This window comes from Gorilla gorilla, chromosome 19, assembly GCF_029281585.2.
Source record: "Gorilla gorilla gorilla isolate KB3781 chromosome 19, NHGRI_mGorGor1-v2.1_pri, whole genome shotgun sequence".
NCBI classification, from domain to species: Eukaryota; Metazoa; Chordata; class Mammalia; order Primates; family Hominidae; genus Gorilla; species Gorilla gorilla.
In genome coordinates, this window is record NC_073243.2 from 70,070,640 (window position 1) to 70,090,508 (window position 19,869).

At 35.7% G+C, this 19,869-nt stretch overlaps 1 protein-coding gene across 3 annotated transcripts in view; it reads left to right on the forward strand.

The window, feature by feature from the left end:
• OXCT1 (3-oxoacid CoA-transferase 1) overlaps window positions 1-19,869 on the forward strand; it is a 148,672-nt gene that overhangs the window by 57,030 nt on the left and 71,773 nt on the right. For all 3 annotated transcript variants that reach the window (XM_004058907.4, XM_055367533.2, XM_055367534.2), the window contains exons 8-10: window positions 14,447-14,554; window positions 16,202-16,316; window positions 18,708-18,802. In XM_004058907.4, coding sequence (XP_004058955.1) covers window positions 14,447-14,554; window positions 16,202-16,316; window positions 18,708-18,802 — 318 coding nt within the window. The remainder of the gene's footprint in view (window positions 1-14,446; window positions 14,555-16,201; window positions 16,317-18,707; window positions 18,803-19,869) is intronic.

Here is a 19,869-nt window from a genome sequence, read left to right on the forward strand (position 1 = left end):
ATCTTATGAAAGACTGATGTCAAACATATGCAAAAACAATTAAAACTCAACAACAAGAAAATCACCCTATCACAAAATAGGTAAAATCTGAACAGGCACCTTACCAGAGAAGATACACAAATGAATGGCAAATAAGCATATGAGAAGATGCTCAACGTCATATCATTAGGGAATTGCAAACCTAAATGAAATGCCATTACACACCTATTAGAATGGCTAAAAGTCAGAACACTAACAACCAAATGCTGATGAGGATGTAAAATCACAGGCACTCAATCATTGCTGGTGAGAATGCAAAATGCTACAGCTTCTTTTGCAGTTTGGTGTTTTCTTATACAACTAAACAAACTCTTACCAAATAATCCAGCAATTACACTCCTTGGAATTAAATCACTATGTTGGTTGGAATGCTTCCTGAAAGATTAATAAATTGCCTATTTTTGTTTCCATGTAGAATATATGATAGACTTGTTCATGCTCTGATTCTGAGCCGTTGTTGAATTTTATATTTCATTTCTCGTATTTTTCCTAAACATCTAAGAACCACTTTATTGGCACTGTGTACTGACTTTCATAAAGAGGCAATGTTTTCTTCAGGAAGTGACTGCATGTGTGTCCCTGTGTAGATAAAAACAATACTTTGGTTAAATGTGGGAGACAGGTAATTGGCTTTGAAGTCCATTTCAGCTGCATATTGAGTGAAGTTTCTAGCTTACCAAAACTACAAATTGCTACTTTCAGAGTTGCTTGGGGATATAGTCAACAACATGGCTATTAGGTATACAAATGTTAAGGATTTGCTACATAAGACACTGTGATTGTTTTAGATCATCTTACAATCTAGTTGAGGTAGGACTAACCTGAAAATAAGTTGTACATAGAGCAGTGAGTGCCCAATTTAGTGATAAAGATAGTAATTGCTGTGGGATCTTGATGGTGGTGGTTTGCTGCGAGTGTATGGCACTAACCCCACCCAATCCCTCTCCACTTCTTGGCCTTGTTTATGCAGATAAACAAGAAAAGTAAGGTCAATTGTGAAGGAAGGAGAAGACTTAAAGCATTTTACGCTTGCCATCTTGATTGACAGGTCTAGGGACATTTGGGTCAGGATGGGCCATAATGGGATGGGGAGACACTTTCTGCATGGAACAAAGAGACTTGAGAGAAAACATGGAAGTGTCTTGGCTTGATTTTCTTTAATTACTGTCCATACCTAATGTTTCTTTTTATAAAATAGGGACCATTTTAGTTATAATATATATTTCATTACATAAAACATTAAGCATGTTTTTGCAGTTCACTAATCCCTAAAGAAAGATATTTTAAGTTATAGTAAAACATGTCAACAATTCTATTGTTGGACTTTCATGTTTTCCATCTTTCACTATTAATGCTTTAGTGATTATTATTTTTGTGCATGTCTGATTATTTGACCACATTTCTAGAAGTAGATTTTCTTTATATGAGTATCAACATTTTAAGGTTTTGGAAAGTATTGCGAAATCATTCTCTAGAAAGATAATTTCAATTATAACCCCTCAGTGATATATAAAAGTATCATTTGGAACTACTCTCAACAACATGGATATTATACTTTAAACACTTGATAATTTGCTAGGTGAAAAATGCCACCCTATAGTTTTAACTCAATATCTTTGACAAGAGACATTGAATATTTTTCATATATTTATTGACTCTATTTCTTTTGTGATTTTGTGTCTTATTTTAATGGGAATGTCACTATTATTTTATTCCCAGGTGTTCTTAAACCTCCCACTTAGTTGAGGAGTTGTGTGAGGGAAGAAAAGGTACAGGGTATGGTTAATATGTGTGCTCTGGAGCCAGGCACTCTAGATTAGAACCCAGCTTCCTGGAGAATCCTCCTGGCTGCTTGACCCAGGATAAGAACTTGATTGCCTGTAGTTAGTAGACTAGAAAAAGAAGAACATTTTGAACCCAGAGCAGTAACCAGTTATGGAAGTAAATGTGGGTAAGATTCCCAGAGAGAAGGTAACCATGGCCAGCAGCTATACCCACAGAGCCCCTTCATAAAATAAGGTGTGAGTCAAGTGCTGTTGATTCATTGTTTTGAGATAGCTCTCTAAAACTTACAGTCATGATTTCTCACAAAATAATTAACAACTTTGTTGCAAATGAGGACATAGATTGTGTTTAAAAAAAAAAAAAAGAAGGTGGCTCACGCCTGTTATCTCAGCACTTTGGGAGGCTGAGGCAGGCAGATCACCTGAGGTAAGGAGTTCGAGACCAGCCTGGCAAATGTGGCGAAACCCTGTCTCTACTAAAAATACAAAAATTAGTTGGTGTGGTGGCACATGCCTGTAATCCCAGCTACTCAGGAGGCTGAGGCAGGAGAATCGCTTGAACCCGGGAGGCGGAGGTTGCAGTGAGCTGAGATCCTGCCGCTGCACTCCAGCCTGGGCAACAAGAGTGAAACTCCATCCCCCCGCCCCCCCATCCCCCCAAAAAAAGGAAGAGCCAGAGGGCATTACTAGCATATTAATGGTTTTAGAATGTTTATGATACTCCCTCCTGAAAGATTATTAAATAAGGTGTACTGTCACTGATACAAACTGAGGGGATGTTCTCCTAAAAAAAAAAATTATCTTAATACAAAGAATGACGTGGATTCCTTTTCCTAATTTTGCTCTCTTTTGGTTTAACAACTTTTGACCTACTTATCGATTTGTTTCATGTTTGTGTTAAGAATATAACTTATGATTTTAAAGTCACTCTGATTAAAAATAATAGTGGCTTTCCTCACTCCTTCCAGAGACCTTGTCAAAAAATGGTATTTTTTCCAACTTCAAATATAGACCTAGTCTACAAATACTGAAGTGATAATTAGGGCTTATGCAAGATTGCTTCATTTGAAAAATTAGTTGCTTTTTTTCTTTTTCTTTTTTTTTTTAAACGAGTCACTTTTCAAATCTTTCTGGTTCAAGGACAAAGCTAAAAGAAGGCATCTTAAAGTCATGGCTTATATAAATGATTTAAGTAAGAAATGTGGGAAAAAGTGATAAATATGATTCATTGACCCCTTTTGTTAATTTTTGTCTTATAAACATATTTTTCCATGAATTAGTGTAGTATGAGCATGCAGCATATGGCAGCCTCCTAATATTAGAACACATGCAAATATCTGGCCTTTTACTAGGCCCCTTGAAAATCCAGGTACACAACCAAAAATTAATAAAAGCGAGAAAAGGTAATTGCCAATATGTTAAATTTTTTTCTTGTGAGAAGCCACAATAATCAGAAGAAACTGTCCCAGCATCATTAGCTAAAGTGAACTCTCTTGTGAATTTTTTGAAGTGTGAAGGACGTCATATTTCCTTTTTTGTTCAGTTAGCTATTACCATTTCTGATAGCTTTTCCAAAATTAGGTTCCTCATTCCACAGAATAAAAATTTTGAACTTTTGATGCAATGCTTTTATTTCCTGTGTACCCTAGGTCCTTTGACAAGTAACACATCCTCACATTCTCTCATGAGATCACATCCTTCCCTACCCTTTGCCCTTGACATTCCTACTGCCTAGAATGTTCTCCCTCTTTTTGTGGCTAATTTTCTGCCTGGTTAGTGGAATGTTCCCTCTATTATTGCACTTATTTTCATGTTTTATTGTGATACTCTGGTTACCTGTCTTCTCCATGAAACTGTGAGCACCTTGTAGGACCTTGTCTTACTCATCTCTGTAGTCCCAGCATGTAACACAATGCTTGGGACATAATAGCTGCTCATTAAATGATATTTGAGTCACTGAGTCAGCAGGTTCAAAACATACACAACACTTTGCAGGCTTAGAAATGTTCTACGGATTTTACTTGATTGACATCATTATCCTGCCATGGTCTAAGAAAGCAAAAATGCCTTATGTTCAGTGGTTCTTCCTGATGGCTTTATATTTGAGGCCATTGTCAGTCCTGCATTGAGAGATTTGATAATGTGCCACCAGCTGTTCTGTAACTGCCTTCCTTATTACTGTGCCTAGTTTCCTCTGACTTCTCTGGGATCATTTTATCTCAAGGTGTGCCTTTTAATACTGCCTGGTATAGTACATCTCATTCAGTAAGCTTTTATTACTCTGCAAAAGCAGAACAAGCCATATGGTAGTTACCTAGTTATACAAAGGGTTATAAACTAATGAATTGGCAAATAAACTGGCCTTGTAAATTCAACAGCCTGTTTGGTCAGGAAAGGATGGATATAGCAAGTACACAAGTACAGAGGGGTATTGAAGATATGCTGCGTGGCATGGAATTAAAATCATGTTTTGCATTTAACAGATATGTCCAGTAAGATGACATTAATCTAGAGTGTTCAATATCCAGAATAATTAGAAAGATACTACACAATAATGTGCAAACTTTATGGTCTTGTAATAGAATGTCTAGGAACTAGTATAGACTTAACGGTCATGCAAGTGCTGGGAAGAATATTAGGCTTCATTTACAGTTCAACTTTTTCATTTTAAAGGTGAAATGACTTTAGGTGATTCATGTAAGAACATAGTATTAGATGATGTTAGGGCTGAAACCACAAATCGATGTCTTCTGACTTCAAATCCAGTACTTTCTTTATATCATACTGTCTTTTTTTTTTTTAACTATAGGAAAGCTCAGTGAAATACATGGCATTAGAATCATATGGACTAAAATGTCCCTTACTAAATATTGACATCAATAAATTGCTGTTCTTTATCAACCATTCCTACTCTTCTTTTAATCATCATACTTAAGTTTTCAAATATGGTTTTGAGTTTTGGGAATGAGTTTATATGCCAGGAAGATATTTTGGATTTGGGACCTCGATCAGCTTTACTCATGGTAGATTTCAGTCATTGTCCGAATGATGGCTATTGTCAACTATAAATAATGAGATTCAGAAGATATGATTAAGTATAGAGTTTGAGTACAGTCTGAGGGTAGCCACACAGGAGACACTCTAAACAAATGGGGTTAGCATTCCAACACTGAAAAGTTAAGTTTTCACTCATAGAGAAACAGAAATTCCAGCAGTACTACAACATTTTTCATATGAGACCAGATCATATGTTGTAGTGATATGACTCAAGGAAGATTAGTTTATTACTTCATAAGGAGAGATAGTGATCTTAAGGGGGTCTTATCTCTAGTGCTGTTTGGTCTTTCTAATTATTTATAGGAAAAAAAGGCAGAAGTTGCAGCGGCATGCCAAGTGACCCCGGCTGCATAGCCACACTCCTCTCAAGGGTCAGAATGATTTAAAATTCCACGAGCTTTAAGTTTGAATTATTTAACTTAACACCAGAATTAAGACTTGCCTTGCTTTCCCATGATGACTAGATGCTGAAATTCAGTGAGTTAGAAAAGCCTGGAACCAAGTGTTGCCAGCAGTAAAACTGATTGTGCATCTCCCTACTTGTACTAAGAGCCATTTGATCATCATGCTAAAGTCATAGTTGAAATGTGATAAACATGTTTGAATTTCCTTAGGACTTAAAGATCTAGTTTTGAAAACTGAACCACAGAGAGGAAGAAATATTTTGTTTTAAAGTTTATTTTTCCATTTTATATCTACCTCATATAAATCAGGGAAAACAAACATGGCATCTTAATTTTCTTAATGAAATATGTAGGATTCTACTCTGCTTACTGCTCTAGAGAAATGAAAACGTGGAGAACATTTAAAAGATGAAATGAGTAAAGTAAAGCTCTTCTAATGCACATGCTAAACAATTTTAAATTTAGGGACTGTCGAGTCATCCTCATGCTGAATTCAAATCAAATCTGTTAGATTTAGCAGCCATTAACTGTGTTCTGGAAATGCTAGGGTTTAACCCAATCCCATTTTGCATTTTATGTGTTAAGTATTGTGTTCCTGCACTATAAAGTGCTTCAGGGATGATTAACAGCCTCAAATAGTCTTAGAGTAACATTTGGAAATAGTCTTAGAGTAACATTTTAAATTTTAGTTGGCATTACCAATAGGCAGCCTTTCTGTAGCTGTAAAAACCCAACACGAACTTTTTCTCTTCCTGTTTCTCTATGACTCTCTTCACTGAAAAATGTTCCTCGTTTAATTCTATTAATTATATTATGTCTCCCTGTTTTCCTTGGGGCATATGATAATGGTGTAATTTTTTAAAACTATTATAGATAAGACTGGTGCTTTGAATGACCATGTTAGATGTATTTTAATTCCTTTGGGTAGATGTATTCATTTTAATTATTTCTCTGGATTTGCTACAGTCCTAATAAAATTTCTTTTTTAAAAGAGATATGACAAATGAAATCTAGATATTTAGAATATTGCCTGAATGTTATTAAGTCACACATAAAGAGAAGATTGGCATTTCTGGGCAAACAAAAAATGTTAGCAGCTGGACATAGTGGTGCATGCCTGTAATCCCAGCTGCTCAGGAGGCTGAGGCTGGAGAATCTCTTGAGCCCAGGAATTTGAGACAAGCCTGGGCAACATAATGAGATCTCATCTCAAAAAGTAAAATAAAATAAAAATAAAGTGTTAGTCTAATCAGTGCTGGTATTTTGCTATTTTAGCTTGGCTTGAGTCAGTGGAAATGAAAATACATGTCTTAAACTGCTTTTATTTTTTATTTTTTTAAAACAATTCTTCCACATTACAAAAACAATTGGGATGGTATATGAAGTAACAGTTCTACTTTTTTCAGATCAATATGGGTCAGATGTTGTATAATATAAGGATTTAATATATAAGCTATTAATTTGGCTGCTAGTCAATTTTAACAAATTGAGTTATTTCAGATAAAGCTTTTCCTCTAGAGTTCAGAGTGTTTTATCCATTTTTCACATCCTGCGTTTTACAATGAGACATTGTAGAGAGGAAGGACTGTTTTTGTTTTGTAATGAGATACATTAGGTTGAAGGTGCTGTCACCAACTTTGAGGCTGGACAGCAAACAGAGAAAGGAAGACTCTTTTTATTTATTTATTTATTTTTATTATTATACTTTAAGTTTTAGGGTACATGTGCACAATGTGCAGGTTAGTTACATATGTATACATGTGACATGCTGGTGCACTGCACCCACTAACTCGTCATCTAGCATTAGGTATATCTCCCAATGCTATCCCTCCCCCCTCCCCCCACCCCACAACAGTCCCCAGAGTGTGATGTTCCCCTTCCTGTGTCCATGTGTTCTCATTGTTCAATTCCCACCTATGAGTGAAAATATGCGGTGTTTGGTTTTTTGTTCTTGCGATAGTTTACTGAGAATGATGATTTCCAATTTCATCCATGTCCCTACAAAGGACATGAACTCATCCTTTTTTATGGCTGCATAGTATTCCATGGTGTATATGTGCCACATTTTCTTAATCCAGTCTATCATTGTTGGACATTTGGGTTGGTTCTAAGTCTTTGCTGTTGTGAATAGAGCCGCAATAAACATACGTGTGCATGTGTCTTTATAGCAGCATGGTGTTTGGAATATTTCTGTCATGTTTAATAGTCTTTGTGCTGGTGGTTAGCTAAACCTTTCTATTTGCATTTCAAAAAACTATTAGGCCAGGTATTTTATGATATGAACTTTGATCCCTGCTGAAGTTCATTCAGTTAACACTGACCCATTTTATTTCCCTAACCAGTAGATATCATTTTCTGTCTTCATCGAATTAGCTATTCTTTCTGGCCTTGGATCAGTTTCCAATTTGATAAATGTGCTGTTTAGTTTTTACCTGTTTTTTTTCCCAAAGATGATTTAAAATAGCTTATAAGACATAAATATACATGATAGCATCAATTAGGAACAGAGCTATAAGAATGAAAAGGAATGGTGGAACTGTACAGTGACTCTAGGATTGGACTAAAAATTGATACTATAATGACAAACATGAGTGAGGCCTGGGATGCCAAATAAAAATCAAAGTATTTATATAGTTAATAGTACATATAAAAGAAAGCTAATGATCAGATGAAATACAACTATTCTTGCTACTACAACGAGACAGTTTTATGTCAGGCACTATGTTTTAATGGTAAGAAATAACTCACTTGATTGCAAGAAAGAAAAACTGACTCTTTATGACTGTGGCATAAAGGTAATTGGTTTGTTCTAGGGGCATACCATTCTTGGGGCATTTAAAAGAGTGGTTCAACTCCCTGAATATGGTTTTTGTCACCTCTTTTAGTAAATACTTGGAGGCATGAGCGTCAGATTGTCTTCTCTGTTAGAGAAAGGGATGCACCCAAACCCTTGCCCCTTAACTATAATGCTGACTTCCTTATCTTCATTTAAAGCCTTGTAAATATGTTGACTGAACAGCGTAGGACAAAGACATCAAACCATTAGAGCAGGGGTCTAGGCTGGAGCTAGGGGATGGGAGTGGACAGATGTCTGTGGAATAATTCCATGGAATCTTTCAAAGGATTTTATACCTAAAGAAACCTTTGTGTATGTGAATTGACCCATGAGATTCTTAAGGTAGTACATTTGCCCTCAAAAGATAAAAACCACAGCACCGAAGACTTCCCCTTAAGGCTTTATCAAGCCACCATATACTTATGGTTCTTCAAGTATTTGTCTGCCTATCTGTACACCAGAGCATACACCTTTTCTGTTTTCTTCCTTGCCAAATCTAGTAGGTGCTTAGTTTGTATTTGTTGATTTCAAGTGAATGAGCTCAAGTCACATTTTCCTGCTATGTCTATAAGACTCTTATGTGAAGGGCTTGGTCAGAGGCTCTGTGAAACTACACACTGTGCTTTTTTCCTGGCCCACTTATGTTGTAGCCTGATCACAAATTAATGAAGATCATATGACATGATTTAATTGGGTGGAAGACTTAGACTGCTGTCCAATTCTTTTCTCTCTTTATGGCCATCTAGACCATGTATATAATAATCATTTTAGAATACTGTTGTAGATTGAGCTCCCCTTTTGGAAAGGAGTATATTTGCCTCTCAGTTGACACTTCTACCATTTTTTGCTTGACTGTAATTCTGTGATTGTATCTTCAGGCTCTTTAAGGGTACTGGGATATAGATGTTGTGGGTCTACAGCCTAGTATTAGTACAGAGAATCTGGGTAGCTCTTCTTGGAATTGAATTTCTTCATAATCATACTAGTTCTACTTTCTTTCTCCCTGGTGAAGTCAGAAACAAAATAAAATTGAACTGCTCTGTTTTTTCCTGTCTTCTGCCCAAGCAGTAGTGATTATCATTTTCAAATTCTCCAGCAGTGGCAGCAAAAACAAAATCACCCCAGGAGCCACCCTTTCCTCATCTTGAGCATTTTGAGGAGTCCTCATCTCATTCTGATTTTGTATCTTTTAATAGACCTCTTAAGGTCTCATGACTTCCATTTGTCCTAGGTCATACGTGTCTCTTTTGTGGGAGCCCTGATAAAATATGAAGAAACACAAAGCTATCCATGTTGTTACACTCATTTCTTTATATGCAATTCTCTTCCTTATCAATATAACCCTTTTTCATATTGTCAGAATGGAAGTTTTGCAGTCCTCATCTTTCATAAGCCCATTTGTGATTTTGAGTTTCTGACCTCTTGATCCTGCTTCTCTTTTCTCTGAACTTACTGAATTTTTTTCTTCAAAGACCAGGATATATTTCTGTGTACGTTTAAGATTCACTTCCTGGTCTATTTCCAATTCCAATTTTACGTTGTCATTTTTTTCCTCAAAATTTCTGTCATTTCTACTTTACCAAACAATTTATTCTTATTCGTTAGAGGTCCTGAATCTTGGTTTCTCTCAGTGTTTTTATTCTGCAAGATAGAAATGACCAGAAGGCAATACAGAGTTATCAGCAGACTGTGATGAATAGAAGATGTTCAAATAATTGGCATCTCTTATTTGAGCCAATTTTTGTCACTTCTGTTACAAATATAACATGTATATCTTTGGGCATTATATGACCATCAGTGTGATATTCTTTCTCCTTTTAAACTCACTTTAAATATTCCTCACCACACTTCATGCCTAGGTCTGTGGCATCCCAGGTGTTATGCATATTTTCTTGACAGAACATGCTTTTTTGTTAGGTTTATTTTCATTGGACATTGTGGAATGTCTGTTGGCATGAGCTCCCATCTACTCGGTTTCAATGACTATGCAATCATATGTACCACCATTTTAAAGGTTGCAAATTCAATGGTAGCTCCTCAACTTTTCAGTCTTTGTGCATTTCCTTATAGACATCTAAGACCATATGTATCTGTCTCTGGCCCTTTTAGCTTTCATACCATTTTTTTCTGTGTTTTTGTACTGGTCCTATCATTCCTTAGCATGAAGCCTAAGAATATATTCACTTTCTTGCTCCTTTGGATTTTTTTCTCTTCATTTGAATCTTTGAGAAAGATGCCTTACATGCTGACCTCCTCTTTCTCTACATTGCCTCTTGTTTAAAAAATTATTTCTTTTTTGATACATAATAGACCTGTATGTTTTCAGGGTACCTGTGATAATTTGATATATTTGTATAACATAAAGATAAAATCAGGGTAATTGGGATATTCATTACCATATTTATCTATTCTTTATGCTAAGCACATTCAAATTATTCTCTTCTAGCAACTTTGAGAGGTACAGTAGATTTTTAACTATGGTTATCCTATTTATCTATTGAACTGAGGTCTTACTCACATTTCCTCTTCATTTTACTCATTTTACTTCATTTTAACATCCAGAGCACCTCTGCATTTAACTTGTAACTTCTCTTATTGCTTATTGTCTCCCCCTTCTATTTTTCTAGCCTTCCACAGCTGCTTTTTTTTTTCCCCTCTCTTTTGGAGTTAATGTTTCTCATTATTCTAGACATTATTGCTTGTTGTCTGGTTTTTTTCTTTTCTTTTTGGCAAAAGAAGCATGTTCCTCCTAAACTTTTTTGAAACTTAAAATGAGTCAGGAAGAAAGCCTGGAATGTGAGTCTTCCTCTTCCTCTTCCTCCCCCTCAACAGCCCTTACTTTGTATCGTACACAGAGTTTTGCAGGTGTGTATAATTTTTCGCTAACACCGTTTAGGGTTGGGTCCATTTTTGTGTCTATAACAGATTGAGGTTGTCACTAAAATAAAATAAAAAATGAGGACGTTATTGCCTTGCAGCTCCTCTTTTCCCTTACCTGAGATATAAATAATGTTTGCCAAGCAATCACAAACACATTGTCACCAAGGGATGAATTCTTATCCTTCTCTAAGCTTTAAAATAAGTTTTCAGTTATAAAGTAGGAAGAGTGCAGTGCAGAGAAAGCAATCTTTTAAAACAAAGTTCAGGTCAATAACAACATTTCCTAGTGTCTATTTTTCTGTTAATGACTAAAGACAAGTACCAATTAGAGAAGCCTCAAACGTCTGGATTTCTGGTTGTAGCAAGTGGTGGGGCATGAGAACTATTCATAGTGCCATGGAGAAGTCCGGGTTGTTCTTAGCTACCTTTCTTCCATCTTGATCTTGCCTGAGGATACTTACATCTGCCCATTGCTTTGCCCTGAGGCTTTTCCTTTGTCCTTTATTCTTTATTACCCATTTCTAACTTCAGGAGGAAAACTCTGCCATCTTTAGTAAGGGATCTTTTATTTTTATGTTTGTCCTAACCAGCTCATTTTAGTCATCATTTTCTCATCAGGTTTTCCATTAACGCTTATGTTTAAATCGCCTGATCTCACTAGACTTTTTAATCCTCCCATTGCTTCTTCCTTATTGTTCTCAAGATCACACGAAACTGGCACTGAAGTCAGTCCCTTCAATAGCTAGCATTAAGATAGTTCTGCCTCTTCATTTTTTTTTTAAAACTCTTTTCATAGATTGTCTGAAAACATGTTTTCTTCTTTTGGTTTGTACTTCAAATATTTTCTTTCTTAGCTATTAACTCCGCTAACCAACTCTGAGAAAGCTTTGATTTTTGTATAGACGTTTTCAATACTGTTGAGTGTTGTTATTTTGACAAATGCTGCACATGCATTTTCTACAGTCTGAAAGCCATTTATATTAGGATGACAAAACATGGAATTGTTTATGTTTAGCTAGATTCTTGCTTATCGGAGTTGTTTTACCAGGACATATTCATTCTGTTAGTTCTGAGAGTTATGATATAATTGTCCTTGGTAATGAAGCTTTGTCTTGATTTGGTGTTTTCTGTTGAAACATTCTTTGATGGAACCAAAAGAAAATAGTGGCGGGTTTCCATCAGCATTTTCAGTTTAAGTGAGCAATACTTTTTTTTCTTCCTTTTTTATTATGTTCTTTGCCCCTGCTAGAGGGTGAGGCAGGAAGACCAAAGGAAGCTGCTGTCAAAATCATAGCAAGAGATTTCAGGGCCTGACCTTTTGGAGCAATATTAGGCATGAAAAATAATTCACATTATTATTTTCAAATATGCAGGCAAGAAGGGTTTGCTTAGTTTAGTTCATAATGTGACTGCTTTTAGGGTTTAGAAACTTCAGTTTTTCTTAGACTCTCTATTTTCTTTTTAACATGCCCTCTTTGGTACATGTCAAACTAATTGTGAGATTTATCACATGCCCCACTTATGATTTTCTAGTTTTAGAAACTTAGTGTTTGTCACATCTTTTGAAAAAATAACATTGTGGTTTCAGTTTTGATTATAAAAGTAAAAGGAAAACAAAAACCACTTGTACTATTACCCAGAGATAACAATTCTTAGCGTTTCCGTGTGTTTCCTTTTATTTTCTGTAGGTATATAAATAATTGTCTATCCCAAAGTGCATTTCTATAAATTTTTATTTACTTATACAAAATCTTGCATTTTATGAAACATGAAATTATGAGATATCATTAAATATTATGAGTGCATAATATTGATTAATCACATGGCTACACCATGTTTATTTGACCATTTCCCTATTGCTGACCATTAAAGTTGTTTTCAATTCATTATTATAATAAATTTTGTGATTAGTGTTTTCATGAATAATAAATCTTCATGTCTATCCTCAGGATACTGGATTAATGTATAAACACATTTTTAAAGTCAAGAACTTCTTTGAAGGCTAAAACTGAATATGTAAAGATGTGAATGAGCCCTAATGGCTGAAAGTTCCAACCAGTTGAAGAGGTAGCAGTAGTGCTTAGCTGCTCTGCATTCCCCACCTCCACCTTGAATAGAAAATACTGGAGCATAGAGAGTTTTCAAGAGGAGGACATAGAGTGCAGTGGCAAGGGGTCTTCGGCCCCACTTTCCCTGTCTCCTCACTCATCCCCAGTGCCTCTCTACCCAGTAGTTCAAGTTGGATGCCGACATATTTTCTGACCTTTCCTTGGAATTTTTGTTTGATTTTTCTGTTTATCAAAGAAGATAGCTTTTATCCACCATGTCCTTGCCTTTTTCAGCTATTTGTGAGCATTGCACAATAAGTAAAATGTCTTCTGTAAGCCCTGGTATTCTTGCACTGTAGGAGGAGCCTAGTGAAGGCATATAGTAGTAGAACAGCATAAGAAGGGCTACTTAACCTCACAGATTTCCAGATTTCAGTGATTAGTTTAGGAAACAAAAATCAATACTACTATCCTTGTATAAGTCAGTTCATGGAAGCAAACAGTTGTTTGTTTTGGACACTGTATCTGTTAAGCTGAGTACTCACAACTTAAAGGTGTGTATGTTTGTGTGCGTGCGTGTCACCAGAAAGCGAATTCTTTCACCACAACAATGTTGAGTTTAGTTTTTCTTGATCCTTATTCTTTTGAACTGTTTTATGTTGATAGAAAAATTGTCTTTTAAATTAATTCTAAAATAACAGACTAACGTGGAGGCATTTCATATTGCTATATGACCTTATTCTTGGTGAATGACTTTGATTCTAATTAAATTGAGTATTTCTAGTTATTAATTAATATTTCAGTTTTGAAGTTTCCATATTGGAATTAATTATCTGTCTTTAAGTAAATTATTTCAGCAATTGCAGTTGTATCACGATCCTAGGAAGCTAACAAGAATAATTTACAACTGTTACAAATAGCATTTGTATCTATATTTAAAAAGCTCTTCAATTGACCAAGCAGATGTTATTACAGATTTTTGTCTTTGATATGATAAATTTCCCATTAATTTAGAAAATCTGTGTTTAAGGAATGTGCTATCATTGCATAGTTGAGCTGCAATTTGTGAAAGTTCAAGCAGCTGTACTGACAAACCATTTGACAAATTTGTAACTGAGACTCTTTTAAGCAAAGACTAACTTCTGGAGCCTAATGGTCTGTATTTTCTGTTCAGACGCATACACTTTAATTTCTTCTCTTTTGTGGGTCTGGGAGGTGTGATAGACATTACCTATATGTATACATATACATACATAGATACATGTCCATATTCCGTCATATATATTTACATCGTGTTTGCAGCCTAAGTTGTATGTGAAGTTGTGTATACTTTTTAAAAAATTAAAAATGTTCACTTTAAGCTTTCACTAACTTTGAAAGAAATTTCTCTTTGTCTAGGTTGAAGAAATTGTGGATATTGGAGCATTTGCTCCAGAAGACATCCATATTCCTCAGATTTATGTACATCGCCTTATAAAGGGAGAAAAATATGAGAAAAGAATTGAGGTAATTGACTTAGCTGCTTTGTCAGTATTCATGGATCCAGTTACAGAGATAGTGCATCCCTGGGGCCATTCGAGATGATGGGGAACTAGAGCTGAGCAGAAAGTCTGGTCTTGGATCTTAGTAAGAGCTTCTCATGTGTCTATCATAATGGGGATATGGTCTATGCCTCTGTGCAGGCTGACAGTGCCTTGTCATCACAAGATATGTATCACCATGCCATGAGATTCTCTAGGCTGTGTCTACTAGGCTTCTACTGTCCTAATTTATGATCTGTAGTTTTTCTGGCTGTCTTAGAGGGGAGATAAGAATAATCATGTCTTTGGTGGTTTTATCCCTGCTGTAGTCTTATCTTAATGTTTGATTGTTCAGAATTGTCTGTCTTGAAGGTGCTTTGCACTTTTCTAGAGTGTAGAATGTCATTCTAATTAGCTTCAGGCTGTGGGTAGCTGGTGAGTATGAGATTGTGGCAAGGAGTGTAGGTACCAGGAGCATTGAAGATATTCTAAGGCCAGTGTGTTAGTCCCTTTTGCATTGCTGTAAAAGAATACCTGAGACTGGGTAATTTATAAAGAAGTTTGTTTGGCTCACACTTCTGTGGGCTATACGTGAAGCATGGCACCAGCATCTGCTTCTGGTCAGGACCTCAGGAAGCTTTTACTCAGAGCAGAAGGAAAAGGGGAAGCAGGCATGTCACAAGGCGAGAGAGAGAGAAGGTGCCAGGCTCCTTTAGACAACCAGCTCGTGTGTAAACTAACAGAGGGAGAACTCCTGCATTTCCAAGGGGATGGCACTAAGCCAATTCATAAGGGATCTGCATCCATGATCCAACACTTCCCACTAGGCCGCATCTCCAACATTGGAAAGTACATTTCAACCTGAGATTTGGAGGGGACACATATCTAAATCATCAGCCAGTGAGAGTAGACAATGGCCACCCTACCGGAATTACTGTCACGATTCAGAAGTGTCTAGGGGATCAGCAACAGAATAGACATACAGTAGGGCACTAGAGATACCCACTACCTTGTAGATATCAAACAGGAAGACATTTTATAATACAAAACCAGTGTCAGGGGCCCAGGAAGAAAGGATGAGACTTTTGCAAACACGAGCCAGAGTTTGTGTCAAAGAGACTTAATAGAGGAAATAGTTTCCTGGCTGGTTTCTGGGTATTTCTATGATTCCTGTGATGCATTTGTGGTAAAAATAGTCTGGACTTTGCAGGTGGAAACAGGCAATTGGCAGCAGCAACACCTGGTAAACACATTCTGACAGCCCTGAAAAACACATTCCCAAAGTCTGTTCCTCTTTCATTCTTTGGCCAATCCCTGAGCACCAGAGGAGAATTTAGTTGGAAGAATAACAGAAGTAGCAGACAGTGTGATAGTAACAGATTATTTGCTTCAAACAGACTGAACAGTGTATCTTCCTCTTTAAACAAATCTGACCACTTTCATTTAGTTCCTAAAGAATTATTTCTACCATCAAATATCACCCATAGTATTTTTTAAATATCTGGTATATTGCAGATTTGTCTCATAACAATGGGAGAGAGCTCATCTTTTTTTCCAGTAAAATTTATTTCAGCAGTGATAAAATACAAAGCATACCTCAACCATGAATAATTTATTTCTGTTTAATTTAAAGCGTTTATCAATCCGGAAAGAGGGAGATGGGGAAGCCAAATCTGCTAAACCTGGAGATGACGTAAGGGAACGAATCATCAAGAGGGCCGCTCTTGAGTTCGAGGATGGCATGTATGGTATCCTTTATCCTTCTGAGCCCGGGCAAAGACATAGCCTTTGCTTTTCCCATATTGATCAGGCTATTAGACCTCTTGCATAGTGAGTCATCTCTAGTCTATGGTAACTTTTAAGGTAATTAATCAATTTTTTTTTTTTTTACAAAATGTGGCATATAATCCAAAGGTGTCAAGATACATGACAGATATCTCTTTGCCTTCTTGAAACAAAATGGCAATCAATAATTTGCTTAGCTATTTTCTAATACCCATTAGATTTCAGTACAACTTGCATTTAATGGGAGATTATTGGGAAAAGAGATTACCCAAGATGAGTGTTTTCAAATCTCAGAATTCCTAGTGATAACCAGTGCTATTTACTTTCTGTCTGTCCTGACATTTGCATACTCATTGAAAGATCCAACTTCTTAACAACCCTTTTGTTCTCTTGACAAAGATCCTGTGATTACCCTGTTATATCTAATATTTTATGAGGGTATTCAACAAATGATTCAAATTCTGCTTTAGATACTTTGTCAAAAAAAGAGGTAGAGTAGACATAATTGATGCAATTAATATTTGGATTTTGAATGCATTTAAATAACAAATCTGTTCACCATTTTGCTAGTTTTCACTACAGTAGACATTGAATTGTATAATACAAATAACACATACAAATACAGATCGCATATGATAAAATGAATGTTTGTTGAATGGTGGATACAGTGAAGCCATACTTAAAGACCTAGGACAGAAAGAATGAGAAACATGACAAATGTCTCCATTCTGTGAGCTTCCCTGGTCCATGAATGTCAGTCTTCCAGACTGTGATCTTGACTGGGAGAACTTTTCTTTTTTCCCTTTCTTTTTACCTCTACCTCATTTTTGTTCATTTTTCAGTTTACACCTTGTGTTATGGTACAAACTCACATAGGGGAAAAGAATAGCATGTTGCTGCTCTTCCAGTTCTTGTATCAGCAAGGTGTGGTGTCAACCAAGTTAAGTTAGTAGGTAAAAGTTGGTCACTGGACTTCTCAACCCGTCTTACCCTGACTTACCATTGATATTTAAACACTATAATACTGATTTTAGGTGTTCTTTATTCAGTTATTGTATTGCCTGTGAAAAATATTTGCAAGTCAGTTTATGCAAGTGGTCTTTCCATATCTCCTACTTTTTTTCAACCCAAAATACATAGACTTTTTTCCTCCCTGGTGTTTGACTTTAAAATATTAAAGAACTGAGAGAATGCTATAATATGATGAAAGAGTTGAGGTACCAGACTTGTAATTTGGGTTGCTCTGTCCTAAAAACACCTGCTTATAATGGAATTAGTATCCTAATGTGTTCTGTGCATTATTGAGAAATAAATTACAAATAACACTATACTAGACTGTGATAGAACACTAGAGGTAAACCAAGTAGCTATAATCATAGCTTCATAGATTTACTCTATCCACAAGAAGTGACCTGGGTCATTGAGTTGTACTGCTGGCTTTTGTAGTTTATAATATGGCACCATATATAAACCTCCTCTGGCCTTGATTTATGAAGATTTCACTGTTAGAATCTCATCAGAGTGCCATCATTCTTTGTAGTAGTTCTGGTGAGGTATTTGTTGTGCAGTGGTAGTGGACAGTAGTGGGCAGTAGTTCCAGGCAGTGTGAGTATCTTTGATCTGATCAGCCTGCCTATGTTGATAGGCAGGATTGAACCCACACCATTGAGTAGTAATCACCATCACTCCTGTTTTGATCATTTAAGGAAGACAATTCAACAACCTCATTTAACTCTTTGATGCCTTAACAACAGCTGCTTTATCGATGAGCTCAATTGTATTTGCTGAAATTTAATTTCCTCCCCACTTTTCTTTTTATGTCACATAGAAAATTCAGTTACCAATGAATGTTACCATAGAGACCCAAAGGATCTGATATACTTTTAGACAGAAATTTTGGTATTGTCAGAAAACTTTTTTAAAATTTAAAAACGGTAACTCCATTTATCAATAAAGACGATAAAAAACGATCTTTACTTTTGGCAGGAGTTTTGAATAGTGAAAATCATTCTTTAAAAGTCAAGCTGTGTTTAATAAATCAGTTATAATATATCAACCCAAATTTGCAGAGCACATTAATGAAAATATGCTTACATTTTTGTTAAAATGTGACAAATGGCTAGCTTCTGAGGCCACTACTTTGATATTAATGTTAGTGAAAACGCTGACTAGAGACTTTTTTTTGAAAAATTACAAAATAATGCGCCATGGGTGATTGGAGAATATATTCATTTATTACATTCAGAGTAAGCCACCTTTAAATAAAGCTTCCGTTCAGATCTGTGTATGTAGAAGATTTATGGTATGACTTCTCTACCTTTTATATGCTGGACCTTAACATCTTTTTTTTCCAGCTAATTTGGGCATAGGAATCCCTCTCCTGGCCAGCAATTTTATCAGCCCAAATATAACTGTTCATCTTCAAAGTGAAAATGGAGTTCTGGGTTTGGTAAGATGAAAATTTGTTTTCTAAAATCCAGTCTTAATGAAGAATGAGATATTTCATGTTGTGAAATTTTTTATTAAATTTTCTTATTTCAATAGCTTTTAGGGTGCAAGTGATTTTTGGTTACATGGATAAATTGTATAATGCTGAAACCTGAGATTTTAGTGGATCCATCCCACATGGTGAAATCTGAGTTGTTGCATAAAGCGCCCAACCTTATTTTTCTTTTTATCATGATAAAATATTTAATTTTTCCCTTAAAATGTGAGCAATGTAGTATTGTATTTTATGTAGTAGATGGTACGTTCCTGACTCTGGCTTTCTGACTGCGTCTCCCATGTGGAACCTGATTCAGAGAGACCTCATGATTTCCTGTGTAAACTATTTCTCATCCTTCTGTTGTTGGACAAGATAATGAAGGTTGTCAATAGTTCTATGTTAAATAAAATTAAGTAAGCCTCAGAGTGAGAAACTGAAGAGTAAGGTTTCTACTTTAGGACAGGGACATTGTTTGAGTTGATTGCCTCAAAAAGCTGTAGAAGTTCTCATCTCATTCTCCTTTTGAAGCTCTATTGTCCAAAAGGTTAAATTTTTTTCTTCCTTAAGATTAACCATCCAGATGAGCTCAATTTTCTTAGTTAGGCCATATTTTTTCATTATTATAATAAAATCATATTTTTTTTGCTTCCTGTATGACATTTTAATTTAATTAACAATGGCAGGGATTTGGTTTGCCTATTCATAATCTTTTATTTCTCAGTAGATAATAACTGTTAATGCAATAGAAATTATGCATATGGAAAACGTATTCACAATTCAAAATAAATAATGATCCTGAGCGTATAGTTGATACTGATTGAGGCAATAATCGTGACATTTTCAAAGACACAAAAATGATATATATTTGGATAAAAGCAGATTCATGTGGAAGTTAAAGACTTGCATTTTTAAGGTGCCTTAGAGATTATCTAGAGTGATCAAATTCCTGGTTTTGAAGAAAAGGGAAATAAATTTGTGGATTATCCATGGCCAGTGTTTAAAGGAAAATTTACATAGCTCTAAACATTAGT